The sequence below is a fragment of the Gobio gobio genome (genome assembly GCF_949357685.1).
Source record: "Gobio gobio genome assembly, chromosome: 8".
Lineage (NCBI taxonomy): Eukaryota > Metazoa > Chordata > Actinopteri > Cypriniformes > Gobionidae > Gobio > Gobio gobio.
This window is the reverse complement of record NC_137114.1, coordinates 23,554,013-23,571,012: the sequence shown is the minus strand read 5'-3', so window position 1 is coordinate 23,571,012 and position 17,000 is coordinate 23,554,013. Positions and strand designations below refer to the sequence as shown.

General features: G+C 40.3%; 1 protein-coding gene across 12 annotated transcripts in view; it reads right to left on the bottom strand.

Moving 5' to 3' along the window:
* The window catches only part of mecom (MDS1 and EVI1 complex locus), a gene marked incomplete at its 5' end in the record, with an annotated part of 207,183 nt that overhangs the window by 19,358 nt on the left and 170,825 nt on the right, over positions 1-17,000 (bottom strand). For 2 of the 12 annotated variants that reach the window (XM_079823692.1, XM_079823693.1), the window contains 5 exons: positions 228-408; positions 811-958; positions 1,212-1,458; positions 1,538-1,640; positions 6,166-6,265. In XM_079823692.1, coding sequence (XP_079679818.1) covers positions 228-408; positions 811-958; positions 1,212-1,458; positions 1,538-1,586 — 625 coding nt within the window. Of the gene's footprint in view, positions 1-227; positions 409-810; positions 959-1,211; positions 1,459-1,537; positions 1,641-6,165; positions 6,283-7,792; positions 8,184-17,000 lie in introns of those variants that run through there. The other 10 variants (XM_079823695.1, XM_079823697.1, XM_079823698.1 and 7 more) reach the window with 10 other exon arrangements.

The window sequence follows — 17,000 nt, the reverse complement described above, 5'->3', positions numbered from 1 at the left end:
GAGAGCTCCACCAGTCTTTCAAAAACAAGATTTAAAAAATAAAAAAAAACTTTTGGTAGATGCTTTTATTTAAAGTGCATTGAGGGTATAGTTGTCTTTAACTATACAGCTATAAAAAGTGCCGTGTAGAATCCGGAATCAAATCAGTTTGGCAGGAATTTCAAAAGGATGCTGGAGCTCTCCAGCTCTGCAGTGTGGTGTTCAGAGTAGAAAGCATGCAGACTTACATATGAAGGGTCTGAGTGACTTACATATGAAGGGCTTGACGGAAGAGTGGATGTGTTTGTGTTGTTTAAGGCCCGAGGAGGTGGCGAAGGTCTTGCCGCAGTCGGGGCAGGCGTGAGCTCGAGCCCCCACGTGCTGAGAGCGGATGTGCCTCTGCAAGTTACTGGGGTCTGTGAACACCTGCTGGGTAAAGAGAGAGAAATACAGGGAGAAAGTTTACATACACAGCCTACAGATATTGGAGTGCATCTCAACTGGTTTTGCTTCATGATGTTCACTGGACGTCATGCTGTAACCCAGAAGTACCAGAATTAATTATTGTACAAAAACGTCTTTGTAAACAAATACTGACATCTATAGGTTCATGCTAGAGTTTGACACAACCTACGTACAACCTTTGCCGTCAACAACAAAGAATGTTCTCCTCCATTTTATACATTGATAAGACAATTTACAATTTATTTCGCTATCCTGTTTCTTCCACAATGCAATGACTGAGTTTGAGGTAACAGATTTGGGAAAGGTGAGCTACAGTAAGAGACACCTGTTTTTGCACAAACGTCTTTGCTAATGTCTGGACTCTACCTTTGAGCAGTTTTCACATTCGTAGTGCTTGCCACTGTCATGTGACATCTGGTGGCGAATCAGGTTTGATTTCCAGTTGAAGGCCTTCGGACACTGATCACACTTATACTCTCTCTCGTCGGAGTGAGACAGAGAGTGAGTGTCCAGACTGAGAGAAAAACAAAAGACAGAATTGTCAGATTTCATCATGTTTGGGAGCTAAATCTCTTTGGAGACATCCAGGGTGTTCTCAAAAGTTAAATGCATGTATAAAAAAGAAAATAATGCTGGGTTATGGTTAGAGTTAGTCTGTAGTCAGTTAGCTTCATATAAGGGACTTGAAATTTAACTTATACTGTTACAATATTTGTGTTGGATATAAAATAAAATAAAAATAGGTATAAAAATACTAGAGTTCTAACCTCTGTGCATCAGGAAAGACCTGCTCGCACTCCTTACACTCCTGTGGTGAGTGGGGTAAGTTTAGGGGGAGAGAGTGTAGGTGCAGCGGGTCAAGATCACCATCGTCTCCGGCGCTGGGCAGACCCTGTTTAGACAGCTTGAAGCCGGAGGAAGGCGGGGTACCGCACGCATGCTTCTGATGGTCCAACAGCTCTGAACCAGACTCAAAATTTAGGTCACAGTCCTCACAGCGGTATTGACGCTCCTCTGCAGGGCAACAGAAAAAGTGAGTTAGCAAACGAGTGCATTTGTTTGTGTGTTTATGCGTGTATGAGTGCAAACTCACCGTGTATGTCTGGAGCCATGGTCTCACATGAAAACTCCTCAGCCTTCATGAACAGTAAGAGTTCCTCACCCGGCTGGACCTCTCGGACCACACGGTAAAAGATCTAGAGAGAGAGACACATGGGACGTTTCACATGGGACAAAACAAAAGTCACAATAAAATTTCTATTTATCAAAGAATCCTAAAAAAGGTTTCCACAAAAATATTAAGCAGGACAACAAGTAGGCAGAACTATCTGGATTTTTACGAGCATGTGAAATAAATAAATAAATAATGATTTGAAACGACAATACATTTTGATGGACAAACAATGATGGGAACCTGAGCTCGAATGTGTGTGTGTTTAAAAGAGATGGTGTTAAGGAATCCGAACGGAGACCTATCTGTTTGACACACACACACACTTCCTGTGTGAACACAATAGGTAGTGGGAGAAACAGTTGTGTTATTTGGATGGTGTTATTTTTGGCAAGCCTTGAAAGGCATTAGACAACTCACTTCCTGTGCAGTCTGGTGGTGACATTTGAGCATTCTTATTAGAGATGTCACACAATCAGAAAGACACACACAAAAACTCCTGATAATATGATAAAGGCAATGGTGAGCTGGAGACCTCTCGGAAACGCCATGGTCATTGTGCGTGTGTGTGTGTGTATACAAGACCCAGCAGGCCATGGGGGACATGTAGGGACCGAGTAGTGCTCTATTGTTTAACAGGAGAATACAGGGAACTAGCAGAACCCTCAAGACGACATGAGAACAGAGTCTCTCACACACACTTTCACGGCCCGTCTACCCCTTCTGGTGCCTTCCTGCAGATCTCTGATATCTTGTACTTGTAATGTCACAACCGACCCCGTTTCTTTGCGTGTATGCGTGTGTTTTTATCCTACACACTCACGCACAAAGGCAGGGAGCAAAGGGCCACAATAATATTGTGAGTACGAGACAATGGCAGAGCTGTTCAAACGTGGTGTGAGGGGCTGTGGGGTGAATGATACGGGCACACACACTCGTACAACTTGTTGGCCGGGGACGTAGCGAGCCAGCCAAGCTCAGAGATCAGGGGAGTTTACTGGGCATCACTCCTGGCAACCCCTCTTGGGCCGTGGCCTGGTTCCTCAGTGCCAAGGGTGAGTGCCAACCTGCAAGTCTTTTCAGATGCCACAGGAGTGTGTGTTTGGCTGTGTTCACAAACACACACTCACATACTATGTTCTGAGAATAATATCAGGAGGATTTTTGAGTGGTAACCAAACAGAAGGTTATATATCAAGATGAGTGAGACAATGTCACTATAGCTAGACAAAACTGACACCAGAGGAAGCTAGATGTGACAGATACACTCTGGATGTTCTCAAAGGTAAAAATAACAAAATAAAAATAAAAATCATACAATAAATTAAACTCTACTTTCAGAACATGCAAAAAGTTCTCTTTCAAAGTAACCAAAACCTCGAAAATAAATAAATAAATAAAGAACAAATTAATACATAAAATGAATATAAAAATATATGTAACCAAAATAAAGAAATACTCCCTGGATTTTCCCAAATGTCAAAAGAAATTATGAAAAAAAGTTAACCATTTAATAAAAATTATTAGTGAATATGCTAAAAGTAAATAGATAAATGCTCCCTTCCTGGAAGTTCTCAGATAAAATATAAAAAAAATACTCATAAATAAATAAAAATGTAATATGATTTAGGTTAATATATAGTCATTATAATTATGGTACTTCCTCATGGGGGTTATGCACAAAAACTTTCATATTCTGTAAAACATTTTTGCGTTGCTTCCAGTACAGGTATTTTGTATGTGCTTAGTTAAATATAGTTTTACTGTTTACTGTTTACTGTTTAAATATAATGTTTTACTCAAGGTGCCTTCAAAGGACTGAGAGCATAACCGATGTCCATCACATATGCAGATTGATCATCTAACATTCAGATATTAAAATCGAGTAAACGGCAACAATAAAAATAACTAGCTAGGATAAAACCATGTCATGTACATATCATGGTCAGTTTATACTTCTGTTAACACTTTCTCTGACAAGCGGATGTTTGTTCATGTGGCGTTCAACATAAAGCCTATTAGACAACTAGGTAAACGTGTGAGTGTGTCTGGGTTAGAATGTCATTTAGGTTAACCAACTGATAAGTGAAGGTTGTAAACTTGTAAGCTTTCAGTGGCTTATAATAACAGATTAAGTCAATTGAGTCTACCTTAAACAAACACACACAAACACAGAGTCCACGAACCAGACCTCTTCTATACCTAGACCTCAATATACATGGAGATTTAATATGATCCTTGTCAATCTTGTGACAGAAGACAAACCCTTAAATGTTTATCATCAGGGCTTATCGCTGCAAGACTTTAAGAGGCACAGAAACTTGCACTTGACTGTGAGGGCACTGAGAAGTGCACTAGATAATCATTACCTTGACTTCAGCGATTACTGAAGCAAACAGCGCAAGACTTTCCTCTCTCTTGTGTTCCTAAGAGAGGTCACTTCATATACAAGCACCACACACACACACACATACACTCACAGAGCTCGCCTCTATTGTGTAAGTGTCTATGAGAAACGGATGTTAGTCGACTGATGTCCTGATAAACAGGTCCATTAGACCCTTCGTTCAGCACTGTAGGAATGAAAAACACTCTCACACCGACCAACGCCTCGCACTAAAATCCCCCTTTCCCCTTCCCCAGGTCCAGTGAAAAGGTGACGAGTGATAAGCTGGAATAATCGGCCAATCAGCATTCCTTGTGTCCAAGTCGATCAATATCTGTCCAGCCGTGGATTTTGTTTCTGTAAATTGTTCTAGGTAATACTTCAACTAAGAAAAAAAAAGCTAAATTGAAATTATTTTGTTCCACACTTTACCTTTTTCCTCAATTTTAAATAATATCTGCTAGCAACATGATCAAAATCCATTCGGTAGCTTGTTCTGTTAATTGTTCTACGGAACATCTTAAGGAATAAGAGCACATTCTTTCACCTCCACGCAAACAAAATCGTCTATTCTTTCTGAAAACTGATAACGGTCAGTCTTTTGTATCTCTCTCTCCAGGTTTTGTCGCTATAAGGAGGTACAGCGTGATTATAAAAACATGTGGGTTGCCGGAAGCCATAAAGTCTAAGCTGAACTCTTTGTTATGACAAGGTGTCATAGTTTAACAATTATGGCCCATATCATAATGCTGTGTCTGAACAGGTTCTCTTCCTCCGATTCTCTCGCTCTCTTCTAGTTTCTCTTTATGTAAACCTTTAGAAAAGTAAAATATTTAGAAAATCTAGACCTCCCAGCCATCATATTGTCCCGCTCACTCATGTGCTGGTCAAACATCAAAAACACACTTGAGGTTGAGAAACGTTTGGATTCGATTCTTCTAGCGGATCTCCCTTTGCAAAGCTGCATATGGAAAAGTACAATTGGCCTGTTTAACATTTGAATGCAGCCTCAGCATACGTCATTTCACTTGAAAAGGCCGACTGGTGCTTCGAGAGTTCTTTGTTATCTGCAGATAGGCAAATGGTGAGTTAATTTCATAATGACTGTGTCCACTGAATATCTCACAGTGTGATTTGGGTGTCCGGAAGAGTGTGAACTGAACTCTGCAAGAGAGTATGAACTGATTGAATGATTATTCCTCCATGCTGTGTAGGGGTTCAAGAAAGCACAACAAAACTTCAACTCAACCCAATCCAACTCAACGTTACTTCAATCCACCTGATCAACTCACTCAGCATTGAATCCAGTCCATCTCTATACTCGTCACGGTTTATTCCAGTCCTGTTCAGTTTGCTTCAACTAATCTTAATTTAATCTAGCTCAACTCAGTTGGCCTCATCTGAATTTTTTCCAGTCCAAGTCAACTCAATGAAACTAGGTTTAATCCAGCTCAACTCAGCTCATCTTAATTGAATCCAGCTCAACTTGACCTAACCCTATTTAACTCAATTTAATCCAGCACAACTCAACTCAATTTAATCTCAATTCAGATCAACTCAATTTAGTTTACAATTGAATTGAATCCAGTCAAACTCAATTCAGTATAAGCCAATGAAACTCCATTTAATCCAGTTTATCTGAACTTGATCACTTAATTTCTCCTCAAAACAACATGGACATAAAAGCTTTTCATTTTTAAATGTTACAATTTTAAACATGCAAGAAATAAACTAGCCTCACAGAATAGGTTCAACTATTAAAGAAGAAAATAAAAGGTAAACAGTCAAATTTTGTGGTGTGTAAAATACTTTGTGACCTCTCTCTCTTTGAGAGTCTCTATTTCTCACTGTCTTTCACTCCATAAGGATTCAGGAATTTGTCATCCCTCATATCCGAGTGCAAAGATACAAAATGTGTGATTATCATCATGCTTGACTGAGAGAGTGCGTGTGAGTGTGTGTGTGATCCCGGCCTGTGGTCCTTCACGCTGCAGCCAAGATACAAAAGACCAAAACACAAAAACACAGTGACACACACACAGAACGAGAATGCAGAAGGAATCTGCTATTAAAGATAGCAGAAACACCTTTAAACACTTTATTATGGTGGCCATGCAGGTGCTCTGCGCGCGCGTGTGTGTGTGTGTGTGTGTTCTCCACGTACCTGCTCATGTATCTGGCAGGCTGTGAGGTTGTGTTGGAGGCTGGATGGAGAGATCTGGATGTGCCTTAGCCAGCTCCTGCTATCACATACACTCCCATCCAAACCTGTCTGCTCGCCCTGAGAGAGAAAGAGAAAGAGAGATCAGTCTTTGATCTTGAACTTCTACAGATTACTGTGCAGTGACTAAAATCTCATGCCACCCACGGAGGCTTAGAAAACAGCAATACAGATAAGTCAAACTTATCGACACACACACTTTCTCTAAGACACTCATACAGGCTCTGACAACATCATCTTCGCACACTTCACTTCTCACCCTCTCACAGACTCTTCATCTTTAGTTTATAGTCTTCAAGCGAACGTCACAAACAAAACAAAAATCTTAACTTCATCTTAAACATCTTCTAGTGATTCAGCTCACTGAAGTCTGTTCAAGTAAGTTTTACACATCAACACCACAGTCATTTTTGGAGTATAATGAAGTATAGTTATGTGAAATAGACAAATATTTTAAATGCATAAAATGTATAATTTTTCAATACTTTCTAGTTAGTCTGTTTCGTTTTCAGCACATCCAAAAGGTTTTGCAATACATTTCAATACAGATGCATTTATATGTAAAATGCTCTAAACAGACTTGCATGCAAACAAAATGATTTTTGCAAAGACAACAATATTTCACAAATACAGACTTTCACGCCAGCGCAGTAACAGTTTGCATTGTACACTTTCTGCCAAAAAAAATCTCGAAACAAAATAACATCTTCCCAGAGCTGCCAAACTACCGTACAGTCCACTTTCTCTCTCGCTTTTTCCATGATGTGAAACAAATATGAACGCATTTTTAACGGAGAAAAAAACGCGTCAGTTATTTCTTAATTACAAACTAAACATTTCTTGAATATTTTGTCCCTGAGTTTATGTAATTTAAGGTCAAATAAATCCAGCGGACACAAGCTCACCCCCTCCAAAACACACCGACAACACTGGTCCTCTCAGTGCACTTCACACACTTAAAAAATATGAGGAAAAAAAACCAAGTTGGTTTAAAATAAATAGATAAAAAGAAAACGCCAGAAAACATGCAGGCAATGTAGCAAAAGTGCATTTATGTAGCTTAGAAATGTAGTGTTAAAATAATGTGCTTTTTGTAGAAAAATAAAAACTCTTTATTGCACTTTAACTCGTAAAAACTAGAAACATTTGTCAGCTGTAATTGCTTAGTTTTTATTTTCTATTGTCTGGTGATGAGAACCCATCTGCATGCTTTCATCCAACATAATTCGTTTCACTCGAAAAACGATGCACACAATTGTTTAAAACAAAAAAAAATATCGAAGAAATAAGAAAATAAGTTTACACAAATAGCCTACTGAAAGTCAATAAAATGTTACTCAGAAAAAAACAACAAAATACTACAAAAAACGTGAAGACGAAGAAGAAAAAACTAGAGAGAGACACACACAAGTAAGGCATTTAGGCGTTACGCTCCAGAGAAAAGAACCGAAGCCCTTCGTTTCGATACAATTAAACAAGTTCAAAGGTGAAGGATGAATGGACTTTTATTTGACCATTAATTCGCGGCTTGTCAGAGAGAAACGTTGATATAAGGGCATAAACCTCCTACCTTAAGAACCCCACGGAAATCTCCCAGGGAAGAATGAATCAATGAAACGGCACCAAAAAAATCACAACAGCCCCGAAAGAAGCTTGTTTGGCGGCGTGTATCCCGTGTCTCTCGCCGCCTCTCTCCTCTCGTTTGCTCTTATCAAGTGGACGACACGCTAAATTTCCCGGCGGACAAAAACTTTGTCCAACTTCAGTCCGTTCTTCCACGAAGCATGCGGTTGAAAGTCCCCAGGTGTCGATCTGTCTGACTGGCGGCTTTATTCACTGTCCTTCTTCCTGGCATCGGATCGCGAGCGCAAGAGTGTGAACAAGAAACAGGGGGACGGCGGGGATCGTCCACCTTCAGTGATCCGAACGTGTAGGAGTGTCTCTGTCTGTCCCGTTCAAGTGGATCCTCTCTTGTCCCATACGAGGGAGATGCGCTGAGGAGGAGGAGGATGAGGAGGAGGAGGAGGGGGGGACCTGTCTCGCGTGTCCACCGGTCGGAAGTTGCGCGAGGCTCCCCCACGTTCGCGGAGAGGCGAGGTCAGCGCGAGGTCGGGACGGGGCTGCTCGTCGTGGATAGACCCGAATTTCCTCGCTTTGATGAAGCCATCCAGTAATCATGAAATCAGCGGCGTTTTTCTCTCCCCGCTTGCTTTGCTCGCGGGGGAAGGACACGAGAACGAGGGAGGCTCGTGCAAGTGAAATTGCACTGAGGTGTAACTCTGTTCCAGGGTTTTCTTTAAAACTAAATGACGTACAACGAACATTACGACTAATTTAAGAACTAATATTTATGTTTAGCTTTAGTAAACACAAAAACGCTACTTTAACTCTTTAAATAACACCTTTTTTCTTCTTTTCCCCTCATGCACAATACACCTGCTCCAAAACACGTGCAGCCCACGACTTAAAAAAAACCCTCCCTCGTTTCTTTTTCTTCTCCTAGCCTACATAAAACAATACTCATTATTTCACGATTAAAAAAACCCCATATAGTTTTTTTTCATTAGCAGGAAAATAAGAACCATTTCAACAGCATCTCCGTGAAATTAAATTCGTTTTAGTGCAATAAAAACATTTTGGTTTGTGTTATATTAAATTGCGAATTATTAAAAATTAAGGTTCATCTAGTGGTTAGGACATAAAAAAAAAAAAATCAATCATTCCCCTTGATCGGAGTTCTCGAGTTGTAAAGAACTTTAAAACGTTAAAAATGTTCTTATCAGACCCTTATTTTTAAGAGTGAGAAAAGAGACATTTTCCTGGAGTCCAGCGCATGCTAGAAGCCCAATCCATTGACGGGTCACTCTAATGACTGATGAAGACTAATACGTCTCCCTGGCCTATCTTTGACATTGAACTCAAGGTCCAGATAATGTCCATTGTTAAATGAAATCGCAGGGCAGACGCGGAGGAAGGACAGGAAAAATCATGTGTAAATACGGCGGCCCTCGCCAAAGATTCCCATGCAGCCGCGCTCCTTGAGAACCGCAAAGAGACCCCGGTCCGCCGCGCATCGATTTCCTGCCATTCCTCGACTTGTCCATTGTTGGAAGCCTTTTTAATTTAGCCATAAATTGGGAAAGCTCAAGCTATGAGCTGTTCTATTTTCTCCCTGTCAGGATGAGGGATTTGGTTTATGATGCATTGTGTATTAAATACAAGTAATCTGGGAAAGTGATTGCCTGGCCTCGCCGGGGTCTGATGGAGGCTGGTGATAGAGGCTCCTCAGCCGAATTGTTCTGAAAAGGAGGAAGCGATAGCAGATAAACAAAAGGGCCGGTGGTATCTGTACCCGAGCCAGGGGTAACACGGGGTAAGAGAGCCCACGGGGCAGGGGCAACTCCTGGAGCGACACTTCTCTCTCGCCCCAGTAGATGGCGTAGTGAGCCGAGTTTAAACAAGGGAGGGAAACTTTCCACTTTCCTCAGGAATGAAGTTGCATTTTTTTGCATTGGTGACACGTTGTTTAATGTCATATGTGTAGGAGAAAACCTGCAGGCAGTATTTGAATGGGCACAAATGTTTAATTCGATAGATTCGTGGAGTCGAGAGACTGTATTATTTAGAGAACTGCCCGCCTCTCGCTCTCTCTGGAGGGAAGCGCATCAGTCAAGCGCGGAGCTGTGGAGCTACCGAGACCGGGAGTCATTTCTTTTCACGGCTGCGAAATTGCTGCACACAACGCCGTACACATTAAGGCGTCAAATTGCTAGATGGAACATGAAAGATTCAGTTGTATTGCCTCCAAATAGAAAATCGCACGAACGACCTACAATGCAACTCGCTTAACCATGATTGAATTCAATAAAACAGAATTTAATACGACCCTATAATGAATTTATTAAATAAAAGCACTATCATTTAGATAGTACATTTTTTTTGTTTGGTTGTTTGTTTAAAATAGCTTGTTACAGCTGACTGCATATGGATCAATGACAAATAGATAGGGGGATAGAAAGGAGAAATCCTTTTAAGTTAAAGTTTAAAACATGAGCCAAAGTGTAATCTTTGACTCTGAAAATGTGGTGGTGTAACAAGTAAGAAGTAAAAAAAAAGTAGGTCATGAATCATGTTTTGTGTTGAATTTGACCAAAACAAAACGTGCATTTCCTAAAAATAAAAATGGGTGATATTAAAAATGAACGCACATTCATAGGTTTTTTTTTATGTTTTTTTTTTTTTTTGACACAAGACAACAACATGGTTTCCTGCATGTTAGATACTCCACAGACACAGCTTGTTTCATGTTATGTACATTTTAAGTAGCCTAGCTATTAATAACTTTTAAAAACAAAAAAGCTTTTTGAATTTTTTTTTTTTAACAAATAAATAGGCCTACAACTTGTTCCAAGCTACTTATGCCAACATTTTTTTTTTCAAGATTTTTAATTTTCCCAAACTTTTTTCCAACTAACATTTTTGACTTCATCAGCACATTGCCTGTATGAATTGCATTATTTTTGAATGTGCATTTGATTGACGTAATAGACCAGGAAAAAGAGCGTCACTTCATTGACCCACACTGTGACGATTAGGCCTGCAATAGCCAATCTACTACAAAGCATGTTGTGATCGGAGGATTTCAGATTTTAAATGTTTTCCGTTTTATATGCATTCATAAACACTTTAAACAGAATAACAAATAATTTTTTTGAGAAACTGCTTTCAAGTTGTGTCAAAATCGTTCTAAGACTACAGTTGTTTTTATATGTTTGTTTACTTTCAAGCTGCATTTTGTATTCTGTGTCGCTGCATAAAATCTGCTAAAGTTTGGATGCCAATGCTTTCCCGTTCCCCTCCTTTCAAGACGCAATACTTTGGCAGGCTGCAGGCAGGCAGCGCTACAGCTCGGTTTTGTTTATTTGCAGTAGACAAGCTCGAGACTGCGCGCATTAAGCCGTTAGCTAAAAGTTGTGCGGAGGGGAATCCCAGAAGGGCGAGAAACTGACGCCGAGAAGGAGCTGCTCCCCGCGGCCTCCCTCGGCCCCGGAGCCGCGCTCTAATGGAAACACTGTGTACGAGATGCATTCCTGCACATCCTAACGGGAAAGAGGGGGGGGGGGGATATCGCAGCCAAATCCACATGAAATAGTTCAACCATTCATCGAGATAGACCTCCCATTGACAGGAGCGAAAAGCTGCATTAAGCTTGCACCGCGCCTCCCTGCAGACGCTGGACTCCACAACCAGCTATTAATTTAAAGTGCGGGGCCACTCAATCAATGGGCTCAACCAAAACTCATTTAAAACTGCTCCAACCGACCAATTCAGAGCCCGGGGCTGAGACTCCTTACCACTTAGTCATCTTTTGTTTGCCTCTAATAGCTTGAAAATCTAATGAAAAAAGGCTATATAATGTACTTAAAGGTGGCTAGATAGAGCTTCATAAATTTTAAATAGCTACTAATGCTAAATATAACAAGAACAACGTCATCACCAACAGCATTAATAACATTTTGAGTACTTAAGGGTCAACCAAATAAAAAATAAAATAAAATGTAACAAAGACTTGCACCGTTTTTGATTGAAAAGTCATTTTGATATTTTTGTGAGGTTTAAAGTAAAAAAAGTGAAATTCTTGAAAAGAAGAACGATTGATTCCTAATTTTTTTATTATTAATTCTTAAAAAAAATTAGAAGTTAAGTCGTTTTGTTTATACACCAAATCAAAGAAGCATCCAACAGGAAGCCATGTTGAATGTCATGTGACAAGAAAACCATAACACAGAAAGGAGCCCTTTGACTGCATGTCAAAGTCATTAAGTTTTTAGTAATATTGCATTTTGACCTTTCATGAAAAGACATGTTTTGTTGTCAAATGGAGTTATCTCAAGAAAAGAACTTGATATTTATGACTAAAAAATGTGAAAACTTGACACTTAAAAGGAAAGCATTTGAGTAGCCTATAATGGCTGCACCATTTGACATTTGGCCTAAATGTTTTTCTAAAATGTATGAAATCGACATGTATACAAATACAACATTTCTTTTTTTTTCAGTTTTTGCATTTTTCTTTAGCAAAAAAAGCGAAATAATTTCGAGCATAAAATGATGAACAAACAAGTCGAAAATTCACAAGATGACGTATTAAGCTTGTCACATCTGTTAATACAATTCTGCATGTTTTGACGTTTAAAAAAAATATTGCACGTGTGGCACACAAAACTGCCACTCTTCTCCATCTGTATCCCTAAATAAAACACTCTTGAGGGGCTTTGAGAGCTCTCTTTCCTAACACCAACCAATTACCATTAAAAGAGAAGGGAGGAAATGAAAGTGGAAAAATGTAAATAAAAAATTTCCTCGGATCTGGAAGTAGGCCCGTAGAGCGTGTGTTAATCTCCACCTCGGTAATTTGGTTCTCCGAGAGAGGTACCGCATCCCCGCTGCTGCGCCCTGCGTGCCATAAATCACAGCTTTATGTGGACGGGGTCAGAGCGCCCCCCCTCTCCTCCGAGGTGCCCTGGCTTAGTCCGTCGCGCCTGCGCCGTGTTTACCCTCTCACCCGGTCCCTGGCTCGCTTCTAATTATTTCAGATTATTTTCATTCGCCAGGGTCACAGAGAAAGAGAGAGAGAGTGGGTTTCTGCCGTCTATTTCAGGAGTGAGCCCTCTGCGTTGTGTTGAATTAGTACCCCATCATCTTGGCCCCGTCTGTGCAGTCTCACCCGTCGCGGCCCCCGTGGGCCCTGGGGCCCGGCTGTGTGACGAGGGGCCTATGTTTCATCTCCACACACAGCCAAGTGAAAACAAAACTGGCTGAGCTCCCAAAACTTCCACCTACATGCTGAATAATTTAGTCTTTATATTTGAGTGGAACAAACAGCCACCACAGATGACATAAAACGGATTGTTTAAATGCAGCGCGCACTGCTTTATAGCAACATCATACATTTTCAATTCGTCATTAAGAACCTTAAAAGTCGTTGCGGTCTTCTCAGGAGGATCAGTTAGTACAAGCATAATTTATGTTTTGGATATGAAACGCGTTTGTGTAAGTGGCGGGATCCGTTGCGCCAGGCCGTCGGGTGTGAAACAGATAGATTGTGTTCTCTGGCTAACATGAAGTTAATTGCTTTGACAGCGGGAATGACAAGACGTGACTCGGGCGCAATAACACAGGCTGGCCTAAAACAGAACCAGTAGTCTGCAGTACAATGCGCTATTCAATCCGGGAGACTTGTAGGGGCCATGGGGGGATCCGTTTTTTTTTTTCTTCTCAAAAAACATAGGTGGGAAGTGCTGGACTTGTATTCACACCGCTGATTTTCGGGGTTGAGAAGTCTCTCTCCTGAAGTGTGGCCTCAGGCACCGCGCGGCACACGGCCGACCGCTGGAATGTGCCACCGCGGGGGGATGGGGGGGAGGAGGGGTTTATGATACGGGGCTGCTGTAATCACAGATACTTCCCTTTCGTTTCCACACACACATACATGGCCCACACTGTATGCCGGCCGTGGGGTGCGATAAAGTCCGCAGCAGTGTCAGAGGTAACATTTTTAAAACATAAATTAGGTGAGGCGGGAGAAGGACGAGCGTATTTCAATTTCAACTTCATTTACCATAGTATCACCACACACTTATAGACATCTCAGGGCTTCGGAAGGTAATTACAGCATGCAACTCTGCAGGGAGAGCAATTTGCTTTCAAACCTGGGTGTATCATATTTGATAAGCACATTTCTAAAGCCTCTAAATGATCAACACGGTCAAAAGTTTCTTGTACCTGTTGTACACAATCTACTACATCATTTCTGCCCTCTGATTGATCATTCATACTTTTTAGGCCTTTTAGTATCATTATAAAAAATGTCCACCTTCAGATTGTGATATACGTGTCTTTTTTGCTTTGAAATCTGAAATGATTTTTATGAAGTAAGTAATATTTCAAGATTAAAAACCAACTTAGGTTTACCCATACATTATGTTTTAGAAAAGTCATGTTAAAAATGTGAGTATCAAATATGACACAACATATGATCAACGTCTTTGTTGATTCTGGAACAACATTCCAATCAACCAATCAGATTTAAGGGACACGTTTACAGTTTATGTCAAGTTTAGGCTTACAAACAGGGTTAAGGCCCGTTTACACCAAGGACGATGCATATAAAGATAATGATAAAGATATAGTTCTAAAAATAGTTCACACCACAACTATAACGATAACGGCACAGAGGAGCGATATCGATATTTTGCAGCTGATGAACGATAAAAACACTGACAGCCAATCAGAAGCCATCGATATCGTCCGCTGGTCTGGATGCTAATAAAGTTATCTTTATATTAGGGCTGTCAAACGATTAATCGCAATTTCTTGCATCCAAAATAAAAGTTTGTGTTTACATAATATATGTGTGTGTATGTTATTGTATTATGTACATATATAATACACACATGCATGTATATATTTAAGGAAAATTTGTTATATTTATATATAAAATATTTATATTTATATTTATATATAAATGATAAAAATATATACATGCATGTGTGTGTATTTATATATGCACAATAATTATACACAGTACACACATATATTATGTAAACACAATCTTTTATTCTGGATGCGATTAATCGTTTGACAGCACTACTTTATAGTTATCGTTGTGTTATTCACCTATCATTTCCCTCTGATTTTAGTGATAACTTATGGGTAGGAATACTTTTTCGGACTGGAATGTTGTTCCAGGATCAACAAAATATGTTGACCCAGGAACAGGTCTCAGTCATCACTGTATTGCAATGCATCACTAAAACAAAGCATTTAGTTCTTATTAAGGCATATCTTTGGGAGATATAAAGTGACAACTGATATTTAAAGGTGCAGTGTGTAATATTTATGAGGATCTATTGACAGAAATGCAATATAATATACATAGCTATGTTGTCAGGGGTGTATAAAGACCTTACATAATGTACCGTTATGTTTTTATTACCTTAGAATGAGGCATTTTCATCTACATACACCGCGGGTCCCCTTACAGTGAAGTCGCCATTTTGTGCCATCATGTTTCTACAGTAGCCCTAAACGGACAAACTTCTCTACAGCGCACTAGCTACTCTCATACATTTTTGTCCTGTGTCAGCCACCGTAGCTTCTCTATGTGCTTCGAAAGGGAGGGGTGAGCGGTGGGCGGTTGCAATTCGCAACCTCACCGCTAGATGCTGCTACAATGTACACACTGCACCTTTAAATGCATCTGTATGTAGTCTGTTATATTGTTATAAAGATCTCATTGATTTGCATTAAGCTATCTGAACTCATCTTACTTTTTTGGCATCTGCACCAAATTGCATATTTTTGGGGGGCCTCTGAAAGAAATCGTTTTTTTCCTCCTTGAGTGTGAGCTCCATATTCTTACTATAGCATATGAGCAATAAAATCCTGATATATAAAATATGATACTCAACAAAAAAACTAGTAAAACTAATGTGTCTAAAGATTCAATACATTGTTCAGTTTTTCTGACTAATATTTCATATGTCAGGCATTACAGGGTTAAACGCCTGTAGATATCATCTTTAAAAGACTATTTTAATGCTAACGTAGTAGAACATACCACCTCTGGTCCGAGGCGGGGGTGTAGAACATTCATTACATTTATTGAGCTGTCCGAGAGCCTTTGATGTGTGATGCACTTGAGAGGGAACAGCGAGCTCTCCCGTACGGCGTGTCCAATTTAAAGCCTAATATTTAATATTTGAGAGATAGGCCTATCTGGTGTGCTTACCGGCGGAGGAACAGACGCGCACACGCCTTTGTAATAAGAAATTAGACACCACAAAAAAGGCTCATTACATCCACAGGCCGTCGCTCTGTGTCTTAAACCGAGCGGGAAATGAAATTCCTGTGGAGCAACGGTGGCCATTAAAACAGCCGGGTCTACGTTTTAATAATCGCGCATGTAAGAGGCACTTAGCGCGCTTCGCAATCTTTTCAGTGCCACCTTTTAAACTGATGTCATTAGTGCTGGAAAAAAACCTTTAAAGGCTGATTTCTTTCCTCCTCCTGCAAACGCAGGTGTTTCGGAGCTGGCGCACACGTGTTACTGATGTGCTAGCAGGCGCGCGCCAGCTATCTTCATTTTGGCTGCCACCCTAATGCGTTCACACCTTTTTAATTAGGAGTAAAAGTCAAACAAGGTGACAAACGGCGAGCACTAAAAGACTGTCAAATAAAAGCCAATCTGTTTGCATGATTTAGTCTTAGGAATGGAATTTCCATTCGCCAAACGGGATTACAGGCAGATAATGTAAATCATAGCGTATTATCGTAATATTATGTTCTTTGATTTGCTCTCACTTAGCTGATCATTGTAGGCTTGAGGGAAGAATAAAAGGCCAATTTCCTCTTCAGGCCTGTGATCTTTTTCTCTGATTGGATTCCTATAGGCCTTTTGCGCATGGGCGACTTTTACTGAGGACTTCTCCGAAGGCTATGTTTGAGAGTTTATCTAAGGAGCGTTTAAAAGGAAATGGACACCCTTTAGTTTAATTGCAAGCAGAACCAACCCAACGCAACATTTCAAAGGGGATAAAAAAGACAAACTCGGCCTAATTACCTTGTCGCAGCGAGATTTGGTTACTCCTATTTAGAGCTTCGCTGGTTTTCAGTAGCTTCAAAGGGGAGTGAAGTTAGAGTCGGTTTATATTTAACCGGCGTAAGGCGCGGGTCGCTAAAGCGCAGCGACAAAAAAACGCACGCTTGGCCACATG